General features: G+C 36.6%; 2 protein-coding genes and 1 non-coding gene across 3 annotated transcripts in view; 1 reads left to right on the top strand and 2 right to left on the bottom strand.

Annotated features, from left to right (window-relative positions):
• Positions 1–4,438: 4,438 nt before the first annotated feature.
• On the bottom strand, positions 4,439–4,510 carry TRNAQ-CUG. The gene has a single exon. It is a non-coding gene; the product is annotated as a tRNA-Gln (tRNA).
• A 325-nt stretch (positions 4,511–4,835) lies between these two features.
• On the top strand, positions 4,836–18,912 carry RAB11A (RAB11A, member RAS oncogene family). The gene is made up of 5 exons (XM_011386108.2): positions 4,836–5,023; positions 11,315–11,510; positions 11,748–11,941; positions 12,870–12,950; positions 17,146–18,912. Exons 1-5 carry the CDS (start codon positions 4,984–4,986, stop codon positions 17,283–17,285), a joined length of 651 nt encoding a protein of 216 aa, XP_011384410.1. The 5' UTR covers positions 4,836–4,983; the 3' UTR covers positions 17,286–18,912.
• A 4,522-nt stretch (positions 18,913–23,434) lies between these two features.
• Positions 23,435–26,532, bottom strand: part of MEGF11 (multiple EGF like domains 11) — a 242,991-nt gene continuing 239,893 nt past the window's right edge. Inside the window, exon 20 of the mRNA XM_011386098.2 lies at positions 23,435–26,323. Within this exon, the coding sequence (XP_011384400.1) occupies positions 26,163–26,323 (161 nt within the window). The 3' untranslated portion in view covers positions 23,435–26,162. The remainder of the gene's footprint in view (positions 26,324–26,532) is intronic.

The following is a 26,532-nucleotide window of genomic DNA, read 5'->3' as shown; positions in this document are numbered from 1 at the left end:
TTGAGCAAACCAGATGTGCAAAATTTAAAACTACATTTTTATACTATTATATAAAATATTCCAGAGTAGCTGGAAAAATGAATATTTGGCTTTTCCAGCCTCTAAAGGGGAAGCGGGGAAAGAAGAAATGACTTAAGAAGAGATTTTAATTTAGTGAACCCTCAGTATCTACCATATCCATAGGTAAAGGTAAAGGAAAAGGAATGGTTGTACAAACTATGGTACATCCTTGCTAAGGAAAACTATGCAGAAAATAAGTGTCGATGAAAAAGGGGCCACATACTAAACCTGAAAAGTTTGGGGGGGTCCAGCATGGTGGGCTCCACAAATTCAGAGACCAAAAGTAACCATGTAGGATGGTCTGAACATAAAACTTCCTAACTAAAAGCAGGTCATGGCAGGTAGTCACATCATGGGCCTGTAACTTCTTTAACAAAGATTATTTATTACCTTAAGTGAGGCTATTGTCTTTTTGATAAGATAGATAACTCTTGGAATATCAGAGTAATCCTTTTCCAGACCGCTCAGGGCACAACCCGCTGCATCAGAGAATGAGACCACAGAACCCCTTATTTTCTTGTCCCCTGCATACCATCTCTATATGCAGTCAATGTTAATTATTAACTTTCCTATACCCACCAATGTAAAAGAAGTTTATGTCTCTCCATTTTACTTTTTATCCAATCCCGCTTTGCTTTCTCCCACCTCCCTAATCTACCAGCAATGGATTTCATGTAACTCTACTTCTGTCTCCTCTTATGACTGTAATGTAAAAAATAAGCTGCAAAACATCCATTCTCTGGAGCATTTGCTCAATTTCTTGAGATTTTGCTTCCTGGCAATTGTGTGTTTCTTACCTCGAGATAAGTCTGTATGGGCTGATATGGAAAGATTTTTCAAGATGAGGAACAGTACACATACCTGATTTTATAAATAGTCATGCTTCGCTTAATGACAGTGATACATTTTGAGAAATGTATCATTAGGCAATTTCATTGTTGTGCAAACCTTTAGTTCAGCCCAAATAAACTCATTAAAATTCTCTACAGGTTTGGATGTTTCTTACCTCGAGATAAGTCTGTACGGGCTGATATGAAAAGATTTTTCAAGGTGAGGAACAGTATGCATATCTGATTTTATAAACAGTTATGCGTTGCTTAATGACGGTGATACATTTTGAGAAATGCATCATTAGGCAATTTCATTGTTGTGCAAACCTTATAGAGTGCATTTCTACAAACCTAGGTGGTATAGCCTACTATATGCGAAGGCTATACAGTATCTTACGGATCACCATCGTAAATGTGGTCTGTCCTTGACCCCAAAATATTATGCAGCACGTGACTGTGTGTTAAAAGAAAATGTAGTAGTTTTATCTCTGGGGTTGAAGTAGGAATAGAAGTAGAGGAAGATTTTAAGGATTTACTCTATATTTCTGTATTACTTAAGTCATTTACATTAAATTCCTATATTTTTTGAGAGATTAAAAAAGATACATTAAGCAATTACTATCTTTCTTCTCAAAAACTCAAGAAAGTAAAACCCTAATTCTCTTCTCTGTCCATGGAATCCACTCACCATGTTTTTCCACAACTTTTGCTTTTTCTTACTTCTCTATTCCCATAGCTATACCCCATCTCTATTTGAGTCTGGTTAATTCTAATAGCTTTCTAACTAACATTCAGACTTCCAGTCTTTCTTTACCCCTTTCCTGCAGTCCATAGCTAGCTTATTTTTCCTAAGAAAAACCCTCTGTCCACAAATATTTGATGGTTCCCCCAGTTTACAGAGAGGTACTAGTAAGGGTTCCTTGGGAAAAGAGTTCTGTGGTCTAGTGAATCTGGTAAATGCTGTCTGCGTTCAACACAGTTAAAAAAATTTTCTTCAGAGTGGAGAGGTGGTCTTTAAAATGCCAGTGTACTAAGGAACTTCTAAGGGAATGGGGAGAGACAGTGTGTAGTTCTCAATTTATTTGACCATGCAATCCTTTTAAGGAACACTACTGACCTTCTCAGAATACACATTGAGAAACGACTTAAAGGAAAAAGTTTATAATTATTCTTCTGACATTAATGGCCTTGTCAACATGTTCTTATCTAATTTCCTTCACTTCCCAAAATGAGTTCCCTTCCCTGCTTTTTCCTTCAGGGGTTAATGCTAGTTCCTCCTTCTTCAGGGAGTTCTTCCTAATTATCTCAGTCTCTGAACTGTGGCACTTATCACCAGAACTCTCATTAGTTACTCAAAACTATATAGTTATTGATATTCCACTTTTCTAGGGCCCATCTTGTGTACCCACCTGACTAGTGCCAGGACTGTGTCTTATAAATAATCTGTAGTACAAATCATATTTGGCTGCTTGAATAATGTTGTGCTTCTCCCTTGTTGTGGAGAAGCTCACCCTTGCACAAGGCAGCATCTAGGCCTTAGATAAACCTTCTATTGCTTTACACTGTCACAGAAAGCACTGAAAATGGTACTGTATTAGTTTTTTTCTGTTGCTGCTGTAACAAATTACTACAAACTTGGTGAAAGGAACAAAATCAAGGGTGGTATTTCTTCTGGGGGCCTTAGAGAAAAATCCATTTCCTTGCCTTTCCATCTTCTGGAAGCCTCTGCATTCCTAGGCTCCTGGCTCCCTTCCTCCATCTTCAAACCACAAGAGCTAGTCAAGGCTGTTAAAGAACAAAAATCAACGAAGTAAATTTGAAGATCTAATTGGATTTATTAAGCAATTCATGAATCAGGCAGCACTTCAGCTAGCAACCAGAAAGGAGCTCCAAGAGGTTGTACAAAATGGAAAACTTTTATAGGAAGAAGGGTATGACGGGGGATATTATTACCAAAGGAAAAGAATGAATTACTTTTAGGCCAAGTCACATTCTTTTGGGGACAGAAAATGGCAGGGGTTTTGTTTACATCATTCAGATTACCTCACATTATTATTGATCAGGAAATTCCAGACTGATTGGTTTAAAATTCTAGTCCTGGTAGAGGTTGAAACTGCAATTAGGTTAGTCAAGTTTCAGTTAAGTGACATGGCCTGTTGTTTCTTTTTCTTTCTTTTCCCCCTTTCTCCCTTTTCTTCTTTTTTCTTTTAAACGAGCCTGTTCACCTAAAAATAAAAGGCCAAGGTGAGAGACAACAAGCCTTTGAGATCCAAAAGAATAGCTATTCAAAAACTCTGATTCAAAAAGAAACCCAAATAGTGTTCTGATTAGGAAGTGAAGGCAAGGAATATTTATGAGAAAGGAGAGGGGAAAAATTACATGAATAGAAGGAAGACGTTTCTTTAGGTGCAGATAATCTGACAAAGTGATGCTAATTCTAAAGAATAACTTTAATTTTCAGTCCAGTGATCATAGTGTCTGCTTTTCTGTTAGCTTTGCAAACAGTTGTTTGGAGTACGATGGTGCTTTAGGCCCAGTCTAAAGGTTATTTTGCCTAGCTTTTAACAACCCAAAGGGTTGAGGAATAAGATATTCAAGGTAGTTCTTTTGGGATGGCAGCTTCGACTCCCAATTTGGCTGTTTAAATTATTTTTTACAAGGTCCTCTCACATCACATGACCTCCTCTGCCTCCTGTTTCCACTTTTAAGGACCCCTGTGACAACATTAGACCCACCTGGAGAAGCAGCATAATCTCAGTATTTTAAAATCAGTTGATTTGCAACCTTAATTTCCCTTTGTCACGTAACCCAACATAGTCACCGTTCCTAAGGATTGGGAAGCGGACATCTTGGTAGCCATCATTTTGTTTGTTAAAGGCACCCTTGTTTCAAAAGTCTAAATTGAGGGTTTGCATATAGGTGATAGAGGGTGTGGCAATAAATAGGAAAAGCTTTTTGGAATAACAAAACTCTCTTCAAATACAGGGGGGCCCTGCTGCCTGATCTTCAGCAAATCACTCCTCTCAGTATCCGCATTTCCACTAAAATAGAAATCGCCATCCTTAGCTCTGCTTGTTAAATGAAATTAATTATATAAATGATTAAGCCTCAGAGATTGACATTGGGGTTCAGGAAGTTCCTGATGAATCTTGAGGAGGGTAGGAGAGATTCTCTGAATGACCTGGGATAGTTTGAGAGATTTCCGAGAAATGGAGTGAAAAGCGCCTGCCCTTGCCAGAATTCACGTTGGAGTTTGAAAATTCTAGCAAAAAGAATCAAGTTTCATCGAAGCTTTTCAATTAGGTTTGAGGCAGAGGGCCCAAGTTAAAAAAAAAAAAATGAAAAGTCTCCTTAGGAATCACTCAGGTGACAGAATACAGAATCGACGAGGAAAATTTATGATGTCTTCGCAGGCAAAGGTCAAATTTTTTGAAATTCTCTCCTTACTTAGTTCAAGGCGATAAAGGTGATGTATACTGCAGTTGTATAACAATTACTTAGTAAACAAATAAATTTAAAAACCTGGTCGGAAGAAAAGTAAGCGGTGTAGGTTCCACCGAGATTTGAACTCGGATCGCTGGATTCAGAGTCCAGAGTGCTAACCATTACACCATGGAACCGCCACACATGTGGGGCCGCCTTCAGCTCTCTAATTCTTAGAGAACCCCGCCCCATCCACAAACCTAACCATCAGAAACGTGATTAACGCGCTCCCCAGAGCCCGGGTTCCGGCAGGACAGCGCGAGGAACGAGGGCGAGGCCGCTAAGAATGTGGTGGGTGGCCACCAGGGGTGTGATTAGCTGAAAGTCCACGGACTCAGTTTCTCTTCTGGGCCTACAAGGGAAGGTAAGAATTTGAAGACCTACGCAGTGGTCTCGCGCCCCCCGCTTCCTGGGCACAGAGGCGGGGCTCCGCCCCCCGGAAGTACTTCCCCTACGGACCTGAAGCTCGCCGGAAGTGGCGTAGCGACAGGGAGGGGTTCTTCACCCGGTCCGGCAGCTGAAGCTCTGCACTCGGTTTACCCCTGCAGCGACGCCCCCTGGTCTCACCGATACCACTACTGCTCCCGCCCCTTAGCTCCTCGGCCGCGCAATGGGCACCCGCGACGACGAGTACGACTACCTCTTCAAAGGTGAGGTCATGGGCTCTCCCACTCTCCACCGAGTCTCGTTCGCGGGCCCAGGACTCTCCCGGGGGACCGGCGTGGGGGCTACCCTTGTACTGAAATCGGCCTCGCTCAGCCCTTCCCTCTCTGTGCCGTTTGTCTTGCGGTCTCCCAGCTCAGCTCCTTTTCCTCCCCTAGACAGGGGGTCCTCGCCACACATCTCCCCATAGGCCTTTGCTAGCGTCAGAGCCCCTCACCGGTGCCCTTCTCACGGCGGGTTGTCTTCTTCCAAATCATCGTCTTTCTCGGGTTCTAGGGCCCCTTCAAAGGGGTCGCTCCTCCCACCATCTATTTTTCGGATTTGGCGCCCCCTCCCCCTCAGTATGCATCCTGTCCGGCTTACTCCCCTTCCTGAATCGCTTTGACCCTCCCTTCCCTTCGTTCCTCACCTTGCCTTCAGCGCAGACTCCCACTACCGGTCTTTTTAAAAAATTTTATCTGCCCCCCCTTTCCCCTCTGGCTAGTTGCTACTCTGCGTGCGTCTCCTAACAGCCCCTCTTTCTGCTCGGACGGACGGCTCTCCTGGTCATCTTCCATCCCCAGGCTAGGCCCTCGTTAAAATCCGAGCGAGCCATCGCCCCCCGCCTGCCCCACAGTTCTCGCAGTCAATAATCTTTTCTCACTGCCCCCCGGGATTGGTAGCTCTTTCTCTGCCTTCCTTCCCCAAATAGTTTGGAGCTCTCCCACGTCCCCTGTGCGACCCCAAGGGTGGGGGTGGGGGGGTAGGGCAAGAATGATTGTCCGTCACCCACGCACGCACTTGTCGCAGTGACCAGGCAGAGTGATGTGATCTCCCACCTAGCCTTTTTTCTCCTACCCTCCCTACCCAGCGGCTACCAGCCCGGGATAACTCTTGAGTGCTGGCGAGAAGGGGTTGCGGATGGGTGGTGGCTGTTATCCTTGCCAGACCTGAAGGCCCAGTTCCTGAGCAGGAAAGGTTGTGCGCTGTACAAATACTAGGTCGCTTTATCATATGAACTGGTTGCTTCCTGCTGCTACACTGGGAGGATCCAACCTTTTGGTGTTTTTAGAACAGGAAGGGAAGGGTCCTAGTTGGCTGCATACCTTTCCCGAAAGGTGGGGGAGTGCATGGGGAGGTCGTGTGCTCTTTGGTCAAATTAAATGTTTATTTTAAGACAGAGAAACTTGTAATGCCCTTGGTCCAAACAAATTGGAGGGTGGGGAGTGGATAGAAAGAATTGATTATTAGGTAGTCCGGAAAGAATCCTAGTAGAGAGAGAGAGAGAGAGAGAGAGAGAGAGAGTGAGAGTGTGTGTGTGTGTGTAACCGACCAATAAAGGGTACAGTTTGCAGTGAGAAAAGAGTACAGTAAATGCTTTTTTTTTTCTTCTCAGTGAATGCACTCTCACTCTGATGCTTTTTCTTTGCTCCTGAATTAGGAGGGCAGTTAACAGTGGTATGCTGAACAAAGATCATTACCAGGGAGGAAGAAGCCATTGCTATTAAAGCTTTACAGTGGAGGGTGGAGTTTAAAGAGTATTAAGCATGACAGTTTCTGACTTTGCCATTGGGTGCTAAGAATGACAATGAAGCTGGTAATATCAATTTGCTTTATCAATACTTTGCAAATCTTGACATACTAGTTGATGATATAGCTTTATCACCACTTACTCCTCTGGGCAAAAATGTTCTATTATATTGAGTGAGTACCTTCAGTATCCACCCCCCGCCCCATAGTGAAAAGTCATTTACAGAGAAGAGGGTACTTAATGCATTTTACAAATACAACATGAAATGGGGATTAGTTTACATACTGTTTGCTGAAGTTATCTGAGGTCTGGTGAAATTACCTAAATGAGACTCTAGAGACTGGGGTTTAGCCATTAAAAGGAGATTTTTTTTTTTTTTTTTAATGAAGTACAGTGGCAGTGGACAGCTAGCTACCTTTGAGTACTCACAGAAGCTAGAATTTCAGTATTTCACCTGTTTTGTTTGGAACTTACATATTGGTTATAGAAGCCATTTATTTATTCTTTCACTAAGAGTATTATCCTCGATTGGCTTAAGGAATTTTAACTTAATTTTGGAATTAGACCATCCTACTAACAAGGATTGAGAGCACGGGGCTTTGGACTCACTGAAGCCTGGATTCAAATTCTGACTCAGGTCTTAAATTTGCTTTGTGACCTTGAGAAAGTTAACTTTATTGAGCCTCAGTTCCCTCATTTATGAAAGGGAAATAATACATACCTCTCTGGACTGTTGTGAGAATTAAATGAGACTGGTTGTAAAATTTTAGCTTCTGTGAGTACTCAGTAAATGGTAATAATGTGAAAGAAGTTACTGTGGTTCTTATAAGTTTTTTAACCATAAATCTTTATAAGAGCATTTAAGTATTAGTAAAGAAATCAAAGTCTAGGAACTTCTAAAGTGTTGTATATTTCAATGGGTTATGGTTTCATTTTGTTGAACATTTTGCTGTTTAAGGTGGGCTATTTAAAAAATTCTGCTGAGAAGGATTTCCACTTTTTAAAATCTCTCACAGGATATGAGTCACTTTTTGTTTTTACTTCAGTGCTGATTATTTAGCCAATTTTTTTATTTGTACAGTTGTTATAGTTTAAAATGAAGCAACAGTAATTTCATTTTAAAATGGTTTTATTGTACAGAGATTTATTCACCAAGATGAGCTGCAGCTCTCTACCTGAAAGAAGGCTTACCTAGAAAACATAACAGTTGAGGGAATCGGAAGTTAGTTTGTAATTCTAACCATTTGGAAGTGAAGGGACATTTTGATTGATATAGGATGGAGTGGTCCAAATGGGAATGTAATGTGAAGATGGCAGGACAGTTATTCTAAATTATGTATTTGTTCTTGAGCATTTAACCTTTGGTTAAGCTGAACATTGAGACTTTGAGGGGAAAGGATTAATTTTATTTTTAAAAACGACTTTTTATTTTAAACACTAATTCTACAAAGTGGTTAAGGCCCCATAGGACACATAAGTGAAATAAGCATCAATCATAGTTCCTATTTACAAATATTGTGGTAGATATCAATCCAGTCAAAATCATATTTTCTGAAAATATCTGGATACATCATCTGCACCATTTTCTTTTTAACCTCACTGAACAGGTCAGTAGTAATTAGCCATCAGTTGATTGTCAAATGGACATGAGCATAGGAACTTTGCTGTCTTGCATCTTAGTAGTTTTTCTTTCACAACTTTTGGTTGAGCAACTCAGATTCTGCTGAGGCTGGAAAAACATGTCGACTTCAGCCTTATGGAATATTTTATTTTAAAGACTTTTGGTGAGGTTGGACTATGAACATAGTTGAAAGAGTAGAAATATCTCCAACTTTGTTTATTTAAAAAAACTATCAGTTATTCCTTTAGGTAATAACTTACAGGTTTGATGTGCTATGATTGATTTGTTGAATTAGACTTCAGTCTGGTATATTAGTTTGCTAGAGAGTGTATAAAACTACATGGGGTTGAAGCGGGGGAAGTTTTAAATAATGGATAATTAGTATCTATATTTTAATTTTAATAGCATTTAGTAGCCTAATATTTGATATGTATTGAACTAAATTTTGTATTAGATATTGAGATGACACTTAAAATTCAGCAAATGAGATTAAACCAAGTGACAATAAATATCAGGTTATTTTAGAAATGCTATAACTAGTTCATGTATAGATGCTATTATTTATGTGTATGTAATATATATACATACATTATATAGATGGCTGTAATTATAAAATATTTAAAGTACTTTTAACCTAAGCTGACTAATTATGGAAAACAGGAACATCACTGCAAATTCCTGTCTTGAACTATGTGATCATATAGTTTTGTCACATTAAAAAAAATTAAATATTGCCATCTTAATGAGAAACTTTTATTAGAAATTAAGTTTGAGTCCATGAACTTTTGTTTTTTTGGTTTGTTTTTTAAATTTTAGCCAGTAAATTCTCTTCTGTTGCTTAGGTAATTTAATCTATCTTTGATTATTTTTTTAGTGAGCTTAAATGTTTGCCTCTTGGTTTGGCTTCTCATTTGGTAACTGAATAGAAGCAGCTTCCCTTATTGTGTCATCTTGGCAGCATTATTCTTAAAGAATCGGTATCTTCTGTTGTCATTTAAGATATAATCCTTTAGCAGGTTGCTAGTTAATTTGGCAATCTTGTTCCTGTCTAGTTGAAATAATTTATTCTGTGTAAAGCATTTATGAGTCTTGAATTATTTTCACATAAAGGTGCTATTTTTTATAATGTTAAAATGGTTACATTTAGGGGGAGAAAATGCCCTTGCTAACTTACTTTATGATGACATAAAGATTTGAGGATGGGGAGAAGATGAATATAATCATTTAAAGAGGAAGTTAAAAGGGAAGAAACCAAAAACTTGAAAGTGCTGGAGTTTTTATGGGAGAGAGATGTTCTCTGAGTTTTTTATTTATTTTATTTACCAAAGACGTTGTCATTCTAGACGTCTTGCTTTCTGTCTTTAAACTAAGTGACTGGTTCCTGAATTACTGATTGATACCTGAGTGCCTATAAAGAAGAAACTTTCAAATTTTTGGTTTTTCCTTTCTTTCCTATTCCTACTTCAAGTGAGACTTTTATACCTCATTGCTAGTGTGGGACCAGAAATGATTCAGAAGTTTCCTTAGCAGAACATCCAGCCTTTTTTACTAAGAAGACAATAGTGAGTATATCCTCTTAATAGAGTAGACTCTATTACTGAAACTGCGATTTGACCTCACGTCCAGAGTGGTGGACCTTGGAAACTAACATATCAGCCAACCTTCCTATAAAGTTAGAAGCGCATTGTTTTTGTATGTTAACTTTCATAACCTTAACATCTTCCCTGGTATCCAAATTAAAGTATTTATTATAATATCTGTGTTTGCCACAATACTGTTGACACCACTAATTGACTATATAGCTACAAATAACTACTACTTGCACTGCATGGAATCACTGCTGCCTGGATATCTTGCTGAATCAGCTGATAGAAGAAGCCAGAAAGATAATATACTCCCTACAAGACTGTCCAGAGGCCAGCTTATATCACTCTTGTGGCAAGGAGGAATGCATAATAGAGTCTCTTTGCCCTCTGACCAGAATGCAGTGAGCTTTCGGTTTTTATCCCCCTCTTCACCTCCACCACCAAATTCCAATCTCTTTAGTAAGATATGGTCTCATTCCTTGGTGTTATTCTTGCATGTTTGATTTTCTAGTACTGGTGTCTAAATCAATTAGTAAAAAGTAAGAGGAAGCATTAGTAGTCAATAGTAGGGGTAACTATAATATTTTCTGAAATGTTATAAAATAACAGGAAAAAATGTTATCAAGCTAAGATTCCATAAATCTGTGAATTCATTTTGTTCTTTAAATTTAGGTAGAAATGCTTTAATATAATTGCCTATTTCCTCATTGTTTATGAAATTCTAAAGTATAGAACTGCCTTCAGTGAAAAAGTATTTCTGTGTATTTAGTTAGTAAATAAACTGTCTCCTAACAGTAATCTTAACAAATAAATTAATCTAATCAGAACCTGTTTTTAAAAAAAAATTCATGAAATCATAAGTGAAAGTGTATGCCTGCCTTGCTTTGGCCTTGACTCAGAGTAAGTCAGATCTACTCAACAGCTCCTTAGGGCCCCTGTTAAACTTAGTGGGGTGTTTGTTTTTCAAGAGGTCTCTTGTTTCTTGCCTATTAAAGGGTCATTGTAGTTTCTGTGATCTGGGTGGCAGAGTTTATAAACCTGATTCCTTGTATGTTAAATGTATTTCATTTTGCCTAGATGTGAATCCTGAGGTCACACCGAGTCTTTGATAAAACTCAGTAGAACATAGTATTCTTTCCCTTTCCACTACCCACTAACATCCTTTGTTGCTTTCATGTCTGATACATTTTAATATCATAAATTGTTTGTTTGGTTTAAGATTTATCTTTCAAGTTATTACCTTCCAAGGTAGTAGGGTTGGTATAGTATTGATGGTTAATTAATGCATTAGCCTGTCATCAGTGCCTAGTAGACCTATAATTAAAATTGCATGTGTAAAACAGGACACTATATGCTCAGCTGATGATGTGTAGAAGTCATTATACTGGTAGGAAAAGGTTAAAAAGAATAAATGGGTTTTATCAATAGGTAATAGGTCGAGAACTGTTCTACCCCATTCCTTTTTAAAAATCAGGTGCCCTATTGTTTTTGCTAGAAAGCATGCTGATATTCTGAATGTGTTTGCCTCATTCATCTGACATAAAGTTCTTTGTCTTTTCAGTTGTCCTTATTGGAGATTCTGGTGTTGGAAAGAGTAATCTCCTGTCTCGATTTACTCGAAATGAGTTTAATCTTGAAAGCAAGAGCACCATTGGAGTAGAGTTTGCAACAAGAAGCATCCAGGTTGATGGGAAAACAATAAAGGCACAGATATGGGACACGGCAGGGCAAGAGCGATACCGAGCTATAACATCAGCGTAAGTTGCGTAGTTTTTAAGCTCTGTGAAATAGGCTGCCATCAAATGAATTAGCTGAAGTTTGGTAATGGAAAAGGTACTGTTTTGTTTTGTTTTTTCTTTTAAGAATTTCAGTATTAGGATTGTGAAATGTATGTGCTTTAAAAATATATATAATCCGTATATTTAGTTCTTCCTGTTGTTCTCTTCCATTTTGTGGTTGTTTTCTGATAGTTTAATACATGTTTCTGTTTTCAGGTACTATCGTGGAGCTGTAGGTGCCTTATTGGTTTATGACATTGCGAAACATCTCACATATGAAAATGTAGAGCGATGGCTGAAAGAACTGAGAGATCATGCTGATAGTAACATTGTTATCATGCTTGTGGGCAATAAGAGTGATTTACGTCATCTCAGGGCAGTTCCTACAGATGAAGCAAGAGCTTTTGCAGGTTAGTGATGTGAATTCCATGATATTATAGTGAATCTCTGTTTCTTATTGTTCTATCTTACAGTTTTGATAGCCTAGTGAGGGTAATTGATTACAGCAGTTTTAGAAAGGTAAACATGAATGAATGTTCAGCAAGGATTGTTTTGAAAGTGTGTTTTGAAAGTCTGTGGCTCTTTCACTTAACTTTGAGTCATTAAAACACTGTACTATTTTGAGTTTTTGCTGCCAGAAATTAAATATAAAGACCATTTTTTCTTTCCCTGGAAAGGGTAGATGAAATCTTTTTATTCTGTGCTTCCTGTCTTTTTTTCCATTATGTCTCTGTTTTTGACCAAGGCTGATCTTATGTACATCTGAAAAGTAGTAGCCCAGGGAGTGTCAAGGACCAATAGGCATGTAGCCTATCTCTTGCCCCTCTTCTACAGGTATGGGCAGCCTCCCAGAAGGCAGTATTGTGCATTCTTGGCTAGTGAAAGTTGTGACTCTCCACTAGTGATTGTGCCGTTTTCTATAACAGTTTTTTAATTTTTCAGGCAGGAAGCTATATTTCAAATAACATAGTTATAGAATACTAAGTGAATTACTTATACCCATCCATGTTCATACCATAGCTATGTGACTGATGGGAGGAAGGACAGTAAGGGGTGGAAGTAACTGGGTAGTTGATAAGTGTACTACATTTTGAGTAGTGCCATTCATTCTAGCGGTAGTATTTAGATGTAATAAATATTTATTTTAATAAAGTAGCCAATATAAATTTCCCAGTTATTTTTAATCTGAAGTGTAGGTAGAATGGTAGGTACCCTTATTGCTCAAGAAGCTGGGGAGGCTTTAGGTTTTAGAAAAGTGCTTTCTTTTTAAAGGCTTGAGTATATCATATTCCTTGTATTAAAATTTGACAAAACCGAAGTTTTTATGTCTCCTCACAGAAAAGAATGGTTTGTCATTCATTGAGACATCTGCTCTAGATTCTACAAATGTAGAAGCTGCTTTTCAGACAATTCTGACAGGTAAGACTTACGTTTTCAGATTATACCAATGGGAATTGGAAGTTTTAGGAAGGTAATTTAAACAAATGAATCAGAAAACCAAACTATGTATCACATTATCCGAGAATGACTATCATTTGAGAGCTGCTATCGCAAGAGCTGTTTAGAGCAGTAGTCTCCAATCTTTTTGACACCAGGGACCAGTGCTCCTATGAGAATCTAATGCTTGATGATTTGAGGTGGAGCTGAGGTGGTGATGCTAGTGCTGGGGATCGGCTGCAAATATAGATGAAGCTTCGCTTGTTCGCCCGCTACTTACCTCCTAACAGACCATGGACTGGTACTGGGTTGGGGACCCCTGGTTTAGAGTACAAAATTAGTTACAGCTCTTATTTAATTATCCTAATTCATATCGTTAATAGTGGGAAAAATACTTTGAAAAATATTTATTCACTTCTGATATTGCAATCCATGTATTTCATAATTCATGGTTATAAGCACAAAGTAATGCTTGGATGTACTTTCTAATATAAATACTGCAATCCTGGCTGTGAAAAGATATAAGTACCCTAGTGAAATTCAGTAAAGAAAAGGCATTCTTGGTTCTAATGTGTTACAGAATCTGCTAGGAGAAAATATATTCTTAAAAATTTAAATGAAAATACAAAAAGTAAAATTCTCTCATGATATGTTGTAGAAGCAAGGTATCATAGCTTTGCATTTTTAAATACTCGTCAGTATATAAAATTGGTGCATTTTTTGACCTTTGAGAAACTTACATGGTGAGCAATGAATAAGTCCTAAAATATTCAGACCTAGGCTATAGTGGAATAACTCAGGCCTCTGCTATTTTCACAATTTTTGGAGGCACTGAAGAATTTTAGCTCTTTTTGTTCCCCAATTTGGAATGGTTGCATTTAACTTACTTCGAATTTACTTTGTAACTTGACCCATACTTCCATTAGAGAAGAATTATGTCTTTTTTACTTAACTTTACTGGTTATATTTATAGCTGGCTTATGTTAATGTTTTACTTTATATTTAGATCTATAAGAGATTCTGATACAATAATGATAAAGCAGAATTCCTTTTCTTTTTCTGTTCTTTGGACATTTTGAAAAGGGACTGCACAGGAATTGGTATATCATACCTATTTGGTTTTCAAGGAGAACATGCCCTTGAGAGAGGAAAATATTTGCATCTGGTTTAGCAAGTTGCTAGTCATGTTTCCTTTCCCCAACTTAAATAACCTCAGTCAAATATCAGCTAGAAAGGTATCTGCTTCCTATTTTCTTATCAAAGTTTTTTTTAAGTGACACATCTAGCCACAGGAGACATTAAGTAAGTTAGTTGTATAACCTCTTAGTGCCCATTCTACCTGAAAGAAAGATTTTCTTCTAATTTTCTGCCCAACACTTTCCTTTTTTATTTATTGCTTTGTTACCATTTTTATTAGCAGACATCTTTTTCATGACTGGAGCAAGGTAGCAGTAATCCATTTCTCCAAAACAGTATGAATTACTTGTAGGCAGTTATACAACACTGCTCAAATTTCTTGCTTTGTAATGAGATCTCTAAATTTAATTAACTTTCTTTGTTCTTTGAGATCTGCCTTTTCCTCTCTTTCAGTATTTGCTTTTTACGTAAGAACCTGAAAAATATTTTTTGTTTTGCTTCTACTAACTTAATGTTCAAACTAACTTTTGTAGAGAAGTTAGAATTTGTAGAGGGTCACATTTAATCATTTGCACTTGAAAAAGAAGAGCCATTCAGTTTGGGATTAGAGAGAAAACAAAGAATAAGAATGAATGGCGTAGTTTTACAGTAAGTCAATGATTATTTTTATTCTTTACCCACTAGCATGACTGAATGTCTTTCTCTTTATCCTTGACACAATCCAATCTCATATCTTTTCAATAAAAATAATCTAAGACTCCATATCTTTTGTTCATTTTTTAAAATTCTAGTTAATAACCTTTATGGTAATCTTTTTCTTCCTCTTGATAGTTCTTCAGCTTTGAACCACTGTCAGCCTTCTCAAACAGAAATTTTAGCACCCTTTCCCCTCCAAAAAATGGTGTAAGAAAAGGTACACTATCACTGTTTTTGTTAGTTTACGTAGTCAGTGGACTAGTACAGCTTGTTCAGCTTTAGGGAAATTAGTTTTTAAATTGGAGAAAATGTATTAATTCAATTAGTACATTTCTTTTTCTCTAACTTTTTGTTATGGAAAGTTTCCAACATACTAAAAGTAGGATAGTGTCATGAACTCCCATGTAGCTATCCATCAGTTCATGGCCTGTCTTTCTTCCATTTACTCCCTCCCCCATTATTTTGAAATAAACCTCAGGTATTACAGCATTTCACTGTAAACACTTCATGATGTATATCTAGAAGATTAAGACTTAAACCCATAACAACAAAACCACTTAATAATTGGCAGTAATTTCTTATTATCATTTATTATACAAACTTAAAATTTCCTATGTCACATTTTTTTTTTCGCAGTTCAAATCAGAATTCAAATGCTATTCATATTGCAGTTGGTTGATATGTCTTGGAGCATTTTGAAGAAATGATTCCACTTTCTCTTTACCCCATAACTTTATACTTAAAAATCTTTCAAATATTACAGAAATAATACACTGAAATACCTTTCATCTAAAATCGACTTGTCACATTTGGTTTATTTCCACATGTGACATTTTTCCCACTTTGCTCAATTCTTAGAAAATTAATTGTAGACATTGTGGCACTTTACTACGAAATACTTGAGTATTTTCCCTCCTAAGAATAAGGCATTCTCCTACATAATACCATATATCATCTAAAAAATTTATGCTTACACTGTGTTGTATAATGTGCAGTTCATATTCAAATTTCCCCATGTGTACTAATAATGCCCTTTATAGATTTGGTTTTTACATTTTAAATCTCGGATCTAGTCAAAGATCACACATTGCATTGATGGAATTGTTTTATATGTATGGTATCAAATAGAGTATCCACTGGCCACAGGTTGTTATTGAGTACTTGAAATATTGCTAGTGGACTGAGGAATTGGATTTTTGTTTTATTTAGTTAATTTAAATATGTGGCTACTGTATTGGACAATATGGGTTTAGAACATTTATCCCATCTTTGTTGTACAAAATAACTTTTTGAAGTGTCTTGGCCTGTTATAGAGTGTTCCTCAATCTAAATTTATCTAGTTGTTTACTTATGATAAATTCATTTTAAACAATTTAAACATAGGTGTCCTTCATAGGAATACATTATATTTTTCATAGGACATCATAATAGGAGGCATATCATGTCAATTTGCCACATTTTTAGAATTCTCTTACCTTTGAAGGTATTTTTAGGCGGGGAGGGAGCACTGGAAGAACAAGGATAAATATGATACAATCTCTGTTCGTAAGGAGTTTGCAGTCCAGTCAGAGGAAACTACTCTTAGGCAGTGCAATATAAGACCAAATAAAATATGTTGAAGATACTCGCTATAGAGAAATTTAATAACGTTTATTCATGCAGTTAGTTATTTATCAAACCTCTACTAAATGCTGGAGATAAAGCAATGAGTAAGGTAGACACAGTTTTGGTCCTAGGACCAAAACAATTACTTTTGATAAGTGTCATATAAAATCTTATGCTGCTTGTTTTGAATAAGTACTTAATTACTGTTTAGCTTTAGTTCAAGAGGCCCTGATAAACATTATCTTTCCCTCCTTTTCTAAGAGTCCTTTGAGATGTTGGCATGATTATGAAGTTTGTGCATTTCCCTACACAGCCAAGAAAAATACGTAATGTGCCTGATAGTGCAGATTTATTTTTACTTTTCTGTGGTAACAGTGTCAGTATATGTAAGTTTTCTTGGGAAGGGTAGAATGAAAATCCTCTCATAGTTTAATTTAGATCTAAGCCCATAAACTATATAATCTCTTTAAACCAAGATTTATTTAATTGACTGCTCAGTCTTTCCTCTGAAATGGAAAACCTTTGTTTCTCTTTTTACCCTAAGAAAAGTTGTTAAAATAATGGGTTAACTCTAACCAATTGCTGTTTGAAAATAAAACTTTAAATTTATGCATTCTCTGTGCAGTTATTTGAAGTTTTTCCTGCAAAATATCTTCTACCTCTGTGTATTTTTTATGTCGCTATCGATGGGTCTCTTCACACTGAGTATTGCTGGGTTTTTTTTTTTTTCCCTATTCAGAGATATACCGCATTGTTTCCCAGAAGCAGATGTCAGACAGACGTGAAAATGACATGTCTCCAAGCAACAATGTGGTTCCTATTCATGTTCCACCAACCACTGAAAACAAGCCAAAGGTGCAATGCTGTCAGAACATATAAGGTGTTTCTCTTCTCCCCTAGAAGGCTGTGTATAGTCCATTTCCCAGGTCTGAGATTTAAATATATTTGTAATTCTTGTGGTCACTTTTGTGTTTTATTACTTCCTCATATTATGAGTTTTCCATGTCTTAAGTCTTTGATTTTAGCTTTATAAAATTATCCTCTTGTCCCAAATGACTGCAGCTCTTTTTCATGCTATGGCTTCATTAGCCTTAGTTTAATAAACTGAATGTTTGAATTCCTCAATTATTGTTTACTTTCATCATGGAGCCTGTCACTGTAGGACTTAATAGAACTTGATCACTTGAAGCTCAGACCATTTGGTCTTCATCAAATCAAACTAAGAAGACTTTAGAAATAAGCTATCATTTTGCCACAGAGTAGTGTATAATGAGCAGCTTATAATTCATACACTCTTCTCTCAGTGCAGTTATGTCCATAAATCTAAGAATTGCCCTATAAATAGCAGGATTTTGAGAGCTTGAAAGTTTTCCATTATTCTGGAAGTAAATATCTAAAATGCCTTAATAGGATTATGTAGTTCAGTAAATTTTGTTTTTTGATTTTTGTAAGCCTCAAAATTGATTCGAGATGGGGGCACTTTTTTCTGGACAAGAATTATATTAATAAACACAAAGATTATCATGGTTTCAGTTGTGGTATGGTTATGTGGCCATATGTTAAACAGTGAGGCCTAGTGGTCTGGAAACTAGAGAGACTGGTGGAATTCCATCTGAGTTGCCTCTGGCAATGATCAGGCAGTGCAAGTTAATGATAAGTCATTTAATTTATCTAATTTCCCAGCAGTCGATTATGTGGCATTTTATTGCTCAGGCAATAACTGGTTTAATGCTCTTAGTATCAAATTGTGAAGTGTTAATTTTGTCTTAAAACCTCCCACTAAATGAAATGCAACCTAGTTTTATCACCATATACACCAGCAGACATGGATAGTTATTTTAATGATGCTGATTTTTGAGTTTTGCAGTATATTATGGAATATAGTCCAATTAAATATCTGGTTTCAGTATGTCAAAAGAATTAAGTGAGAGTTTAATATCTGCTCAAGTGGTACCACTTAAAGGCATGTGTTCTTTTAGTACTTAAGATGAAATAGATGAAATAGTACCCTGAGTTTAAATAGAATGCATTTAGACCTTTATACAGACCTGAAATAGTTTTCTTCCACTACATTATTGAAATCAATGGAGCAACTAGTTTTTCTCATTCAGAAATGTGCTTACTAATATTTAGTTTTAATTTCTTGTGGATAATATTAAGCACTTACTCTGCAGTATTCTGAAAGTTATGTCAACTGAAGTGATACTATTCAGGATGGTGGAATATCCCCAAAATATATATGTGTGTTGGCTTGCATAGATTACTATGTTTTATAGTTAATCTTTTATCTTTAGCAATGCTCATGACGTGTGGGGTACACTGAAGGCATTGCTGTAGTAGGTCATTTTGGTTTCCTTCTGTAGTCATTTCATTTAGTGTATTGGTATGAAGAACTATTATCTATTTGTAAACTGCTACTTTGTATTTTATGCATGCTCTGTAACAACTTTTTTTTTAGTTTTTAATTTTGAATATATTCACATTCTAATAAACAGTTATAGGGGGACTATTCTTTATGTTGTCAGATTACATTTTCCCTTTGCATGCTTTGGATGCAGCCATGGACTATTTGATTCTGTTGAATGAGAGCATATAAGTCCTTGCATTACAGAGTAAACATTGAATTGGAGGCACCATTGTGTGAATTCACCTTTGATTTTAGACATGTAGCTCAGTTATGCTTTTCTTGGGAAAAGTATTAACCAAAAATATAATGGAAATAATTAATCTCAGTACTTTCATACATAAGTGTCACCAGACCCAGGAAGAGGCTGCATCACTATTTATTTTACTGAAAATTCGTAATAAGTTTTTTTTTTTTTTTTTACAAAATCATTTAAGAGAAGAAACTAGGTAGTGAATTGAAAATGAATAAAGTGAATTTTTACAGAGTATAGACTTAATGTTGCCTTGGGCATGGTTGGATCTTGGGAGCATTTCAAGAAACTGGAAGCAGTACTAGAACATGGCTTTGATTGCATTTCAACAAGTGTCTTCATTCTGAATAGGATCTCAGGAGACAAACTGTCTCAAGTAAGAAACTTCAAGTTTTAAAACACAACAACTTAGGGCTCAAGGCAGTTTATAGAAGTATTTTGCTGCTTGACCATGCTTTTCAGTTATTTTAACTTTAAATTTTTTTTTTAACCTATTATCCTGAAAATTCAGCCATTTTGACTTGGTTTAAACTTGTATTTAAATGTTCTCATGTGCTATCTATGATTTTTCTCTAATAGTAGTTGTTACTCTGTAAGGTAAGTTTTCTAATTTAGCCATTGCATTGAGCATACTAAATTCTAAGAAGGGGTGCTAGCTGGTTACTTATGCAAGAGGTGTTTTAAGTTCTCCAGGGTTCTGCAGAAAAGTTAGACTTCTTAAGAGTTTGGATTGCCTGTCAGAGCTAGTCATATTTATTTCATTATTGGGAAAATGAATATCATGATTTTTGTCTTTAGTGACTTGTATTTACAAAATACAAATGCTCTCAGTGGTGGAGCTATTGTGATAATCTCTTCCATCTATCTTAAAGAAATGAAACTACTACTGAGATAATTTTGACCAACATCAGAAGTGGAATAATTCAAAGACTGGGTGGATATTTAAAAACTCATCCTAAAACCTGTTAGGTTTCAATTTATTGAGCTTTTTTTTTTTTAAAACAGAGGAGAAAAATGGAAATTGGTTATTTGATTTTTCACAAATATCATAAGTTTGCAGAAGATTTCAAAACAAAATACGAATTTTGTATAAAGACTGTGCATGACATCTATTCCTTGAGTGAAAAAAAAGTGAACAAAGACCATGAAAGGGTCTTCTTCCACCACATCATTTAATGGGTTAACATAACAGCCAGACTAGGGCTAAAAGGAAAAGGACTAACTTTTATCCTTCTGGTTGGTGCTGTGCTGGTGCCATACCCTTTTCTGGGATTTTACAGGTCACTTTTTCCATTCACCTATACAATATACCAAAAAGACTAGAGTTGTCATTGTCCAGTTTTAAAGAACGGTTGTGTTTCCCAAACTGTAGGAGGCTGGCGGTAATAATAAAGTAATACAAAATGTATGGTCAGCGTAATTTATGTAAGGGAGACCATTAGTCTGATAATTTTAATTGAAATATCTATTTCTCTGAAAACTGAATTGGAAGATAGAGAAAAAATATTTGAAAGGACCTTTATACTAGGCATATATCAGAAAATATGCAAACTCTCTGAGTTAAAAGGTAGAAAGTGTTAGGTACAATAGAGCACTGGACTGAGTAACAAAGACTTGGATTCTAGTCACAGTTCTTGTAGTCATTTTATCTGAGCCTTAACCTTCTTCCAGTTAATGAGGGGACCTGGGACTGGATTAGATCATTTCTGGGTTCATCCCAGCCCTAATTCAGTAATTCTGTGAATGAACTCTCTCTTCAGGTACTACATTCTAACTCTAAATTTAATAGATAAGTAAAAATCAAGTGTATACTTTGCAAGATGTTTTTGGTCTTATAACTTAATTAGAATGTTACCCTCATTTCCATGTTAACTCCATTAAATAAGATGAACGCTTTCAGAACATTTGCAAAATGACTGTCAATTTCAACAGTATGCATCAAACTACCGTATGTGTTAAGGGGAGAGGAGTGCTTGATTGGCTGCTATGTCAACTGTAAATTGAGAACCGCTTGATTTTTGACTCTTAACTGTTCAAATTCTGCTGGCTTTTAATATATACTTTAAAATATATTCATGTCTGGGAGAGAACTTTTAAAAACATTTTGCGTTTAATTTTTTTATTATAATAGGAATCTACAAAAAGGTAGATTCCTATTATAATAAAAAGGTAGATCAGTTCACAGAGCTAGCTGTCCAACAGAACCGTGTGCACACATGATGTTAATGGCATTATTTGGCTGTTAGTATAGTAACCTATTAGTAGTCTAAACATTTGAATTCCATTATTTAACATTATTAAGCATAAAATGGGTAGGTTCTGGCACAGATGTCATGTATATTAGCTGTGACTACTGTGTTACCAGTACCAGTGATGATAGTGAAAATTAGTAGCCAACAGGATTCCTTTCCTATGTTTAAGTCAGTGGAACTTTGCCTAACATACAAAATCTCAGATCTTATTATCTCCATCCCAATGAATAAATTACTGCTTTTAGCACCCATTCCCTTATTGAAAATTTCCAGTCTCTCAGCATACCATTTTCTCAAATCTCTCTAGGAAAGTGGTATGGTTTCTTATCTTTAAGAAGTTCCTGACTATTGTACTAGCCTTTATGCCAAAGCATTTCATCATATGGACCTAAGAATATTATAAAAGGTCATGCCTGAAACAGGACAGTTTGGGAATCCCCAGGAAGCAACACTTTCTGTAAGGCTATCTTTGGTATGAAACCAGGTCTGGAGGAGGATGTCAGGATTCTCAGTTACATTTAAGTGGATACCTAAATAACAGTACTTTCTAAGATCTCAGGCCCACATGTTTTCTCTTACCTAAGACTCTGTGGTGGGCCATCTGCTGGGCTGGACAATGTCTTGGGAGGCAGAAGCTAGAATGAGGGGAAAAATCTGACAGCTGTAGCTATAGACCAGAGCTTGCTGCCTTCTGTGGGTTTGGATTGGACCACTGTTCAGAGTCTTTCTAGCTCTGCAAGTCATGGAAGAAACTGTATAATCAGCACTCCACTAATTACCAGGGCCCTCCATTTTTTCCTGTCCTTTTGAAATTGCTACATTGTAAGATCCACAAGGACAAGGAATGTGCTTTGTTCACATTTATATTCCTACTATCTGTCCCCCACTACAACCCCATGTCAGAGTGATAAAGAATCATCATCTAAATCTAGGGTTTATTTAAGTTTAGCCTGAGGAGCTATAGTCTGAGAATTATCATACAGATTAAAATTTTTTTCATTAATAATTATAAAAATTATAACTAAGAAATATACAAAATTATAAATAATAGTATAATGAATCCCTATGTATCCGTCCACTTTTTCTAAGAAAGATTTCTCTTCTCTTTTGCCCCGTACTGATTAAATGGGCCTCTTCTTTCCCCTGGTTAGATGAATGACTAATAGAATGTGTCATTCTTGAGTATTCAGTACTGTGTATACAACCTGCAGCCTTTAGTTTTCATTTGTGATATTGGGTAGTATTCTGAGCCTTTATAAGTTGTAATCTTACACTATTTTCAGTAAATATGCTTTTTAGCTTTATAAAACTCTTGATTGTGTTTTATCTTTCATGATGTCAAGCTCCAGCCCTTGAGATTGTTGGTAGGAGGATCTTTTCTGAATGAGTCTTAATAATCTCTAACCAGTAAAAATATATTCTTGTTTAACCATTTTATTAAATGGGAATAGCTTTTGATTATCCACTAAGCCTTGTGAACTGACAAGTTGAAAGGTTTTAATTTGACTTAAGTATGAGGATTATGTACAAGCCTTTGAAAGTATGAAGGAAAAATTTTAAACTTATACCATTGAATGCATTCAATAAACTTTTTTAGCATCTGTCTTTTATAACAATCCTGCTGCTGCTTTACTAGTTAGGTCACAAGGTTATGTTTTAAAAGGTCCTAAAACAGACTCACTCAGAGTACTGTTTGATTACTTCCATAATAGGTGACTACTTCTACTAGTGGAAAACTATTCGTTGTACTTATGTATAGTAGGTGGCCCATATACTTGCCTTTATTTCATTCCATAGACTTATTTGTGTCTCTGGAGCTGAGCACAAGCTGTAATAGTTGTCTTTCAGTCCAAATCTTTGTGAAAGCAGGAAAATTCTCTATACTAAAGTTGATGAGATTTTTTCAATAATTTTTGGACATGAATTACGAATATGTTGCTCCCATTCACTACTTTAAAGGAAGAGACTCTTGTTATAAATTTGATAGAATAGAACTTTTTAACTTTAAGCATCAATTGGGATAATTTTCACTTCTCCGGCTGTTTAAAGTGACCACACAAAACATAGATTAGTTCTACCCTTACACCTAAGGTATAGATTATAGACACATTTTTGGTTTGCAGCACAACAGTAGGGACTCCTATAAATTAGTTTGAGAAATTAATTTTATTTTGTACAAGGTATGATCCCTCTGCACAGTGAATAAATATATTACAAATCTGGATTGTTTAAAAAAGTATTGCCATTTCATAGTCTCACTTATGCTATTGTACAATAATTATTTTCTTTATTCATTCGCATTATATGCACATCACTTGTTGTGAAAACTTAGTTTCTGTAAAATAATTGAACAGATCTTTCCAAGTTGCCAATAAACTGCACAGTGCCCATGTTTAGGTTGACCATGACCCTATTTGTGACGGTGCTAGACAAGTTCCTAACAGTTGCTCTGTAAGATTGAAATGTTGTTTACCAGTAATTCTTAGATATGTGAAGACAGCTGTTGTCACCAGAGATTAATCACACCCTCTGTCTTTCCCTTTTCCTGTGTTGTCTGATTTGATTTGTGATACATTTCTTTAAAAATCAGAATGCTAGAGCTGAAAGGTTGTTAGTGTTCCCTTATCCCTCTGTGCTTCTCTCCCCCACCCCCTTTTTTTTTTACACATGGAGGGGGAAAAGCCCAGATAGGGCAAGCAATACTCGATCTCTTGACCCAGTGCTTTAGCAATTCCACCATGCCACCTCTTGCTCAATTTTGCCCAGAAGATAGTCGGCAAAAAAGAGGTGAAACTTGAAACTTGAGTGATGCTGCTTGTTTGCAGTTCGCCAGGCAGCCATTACTGTACATGCAGGGTAAGGGGAGAAGATAAAACCTGGGAGTGATATGAAGTTTCTCTTTGCTGATCTGACTTCGCCACGATTCTTGATCCTTGCTTCACAAAGATAATTGAGCACTTGCTGCCCTGAAGTACTGAGGTAAGTCTCTCATCTATATTTCTTTCTCCATATGTATGAGAAATATTTACTTGGGTCTACAAAGTAATTTTCTAGTATTTATATTTTAATAAGGCTTTTTTTGGAAAGTAAATTTGCTATTGCTGATCACTTGCTCCCATGCACACATGCAGCATTCATGTAAGTATTAGATATTTTTTCCCTAACAGTAACATTTGCTTAAGCCTTGAGTGAAGTGGGGAAGGGGGTGTTTACTCATTTTTTTTTCTTGCTTTTGCTGGTTATTGCCCAAATAATGGGTTCCATGGCACACTTCCAATTTGTATCAAGGGCTTCAGAACTCCCACATTCCTGTAGCAGCTATTCCAGCTTTGTAGTCATTTAGTTCCTCTTCTATATACTTTTTTGGAAGTATTTTTACTGGTTGGACTGTTAACAGAATGGAGTGGTGTGTAGGTGGCCAGCAGTTTCCTCGGTTTGCCCTTTTGGTCTTTTAATTCTTGTGAGAAGGTCCTCCTCTTTCAGGCTTGGGAGTTGGCTCCACCTTTGACTCATCTGAGCCTGAGTTTACCTGTGTTCATTAGTATTGGAAGGCATAGACACATCTGAATAGTGGGATCTGGAGCATTAGCTCATTGTAATTCAGTTTTGATTATCTCAGTAGGTAGTGGTTTTAAGGTAGCTGATAAGGTACAAGCACTTCATATCCTTATGTGCTGTTTACTATAAGGTTTTTACATCATGTTACAGCAGCCAATTACAGTCCATTCTTTCATCATTTCAATTTAGTTCCATCAAAAAGTATAATGTACTTTAATTAATTTAAACTTGCTATGTTCACTTTTGTCTAATTTCATCTACACTTTTAGGTTCCATATTACATCAAGCTCAAGATTTATGAAAAAAAAATGCTTGAAAGCAAGTATTCTAAGTCAAGGAATGCCAACCAAATAAATTTAGAAGGCCAAATAGCCATTTTTAGAGACACTTAATTCTTAACAGTCTGACTGCCTGCTTGCTTAAAGCAGCATCTCAGAATCTTCTTTCCCATGGAGTGACTCAGGTGTTAGGTACACTAATGAGATATGACAAGGCCAGGACTGACTTGCAGTGTTCTGGAACTTCAAATTGGCAAGATTGGGTAAAGCTGTCCTAGAAATACTGTGGTAGACTGAAAGAGGCTGCTACACTTTGGAAACTTTTCTTCCCCTCCTACTACCAGCAGGGGCAGAAGAGGCAAAATTAATTTGTATTTATTAAAGTTATTTTAAAAAATTGAAGTTGTCAGCATTAGACTATATTACTAAACTTTGTAATCTTGGTTGTTGTAATTTGATGGACCAGACATATATGTACAGGTACTTGATGAACAATATTAGCACAGTTTGTGTCTATGCATTAATTATCTTAGGTAATCAAACAGATGTTGATGGTTACAGCAACCAAAAGTACATAATACATTTCAGGTGTTTTAAAGTAATCCTCCTCCCTCCCCAGTCCCCATTTCCCTCTTAGGAAGGTTTGTAAAACCTATTCTACATGCTTTCTAAGCATTATGTTTTAGATAATTAAGTATATAAATAAATATATTTAGCTATATTTAGCTCATGTTGATAATAAGTAGCTGTATCCTAAATGTTTTAAAAGATTGTATAATCCAGGGCATTTGGGATTGGGGGTGGATGGGTGATAGGATTTGCCTTTGTGAACAGACCTTTTGAACAATTACCCCAGTCTCATTTGGAAGCTCTTCTTTAGTTCCAGGTGAAAGTAATAACTAACACGCAGCTGGAGTCAGTCTGTACCATTATTTCAAGTCAAGGGATTGTCTTCTTTCAGAGTCAGAGAATATTCAGCAGAGCACATTGCAAGAGAGAAGCTTATCCCTCTTAAGACTGATTGTCCTGGGAGGGCCCATTGGCAGGGCTCTGTCTTACTGGGAGGAGGTCATAATGACCAGGAATATGGCTGTTCCTAGGTAGGTCGTATGGATTCTGGATATAGCTGGAGTTATGACCGCGACCTTCTTGGACCACACTGACTGTGGGCTCTAAGGAATATAGTGAAAAATGAGTTCAGAGAACAGATTAGCTTTGGTTGCTTTGTTGTGGGAACGAGAATTCTATTTAACTGGGTGGGGAAAGAAGCCAGGGATTTGTAAATCTGTGATAAATATGTGAGGGTTAGGACTGAGACATGCTCAAGAGATGAAAAATGGGAGTGCGCTGTGAGAATCCCAAGCTCTGGTCAAAACCAAGA

This window comes from Pteropus vampyrus, unplaced genomic scaffold, assembly GCF_000151845.1.
Source record: "Pteropus vampyrus isolate Shadow unplaced genomic scaffold, Pvam_2.0 Scaffold15, whole genome shotgun sequence".
Classification (NCBI taxonomy): Eukaryota; Metazoa; Chordata; class Mammalia; order Chiroptera; family Pteropodidae; genus Pteropus; species Pteropus vampyrus.
Note: the sequence above shows the minus strand (reverse complement) of the source record. Positions and strands in the feature narration are given on the sequence as shown.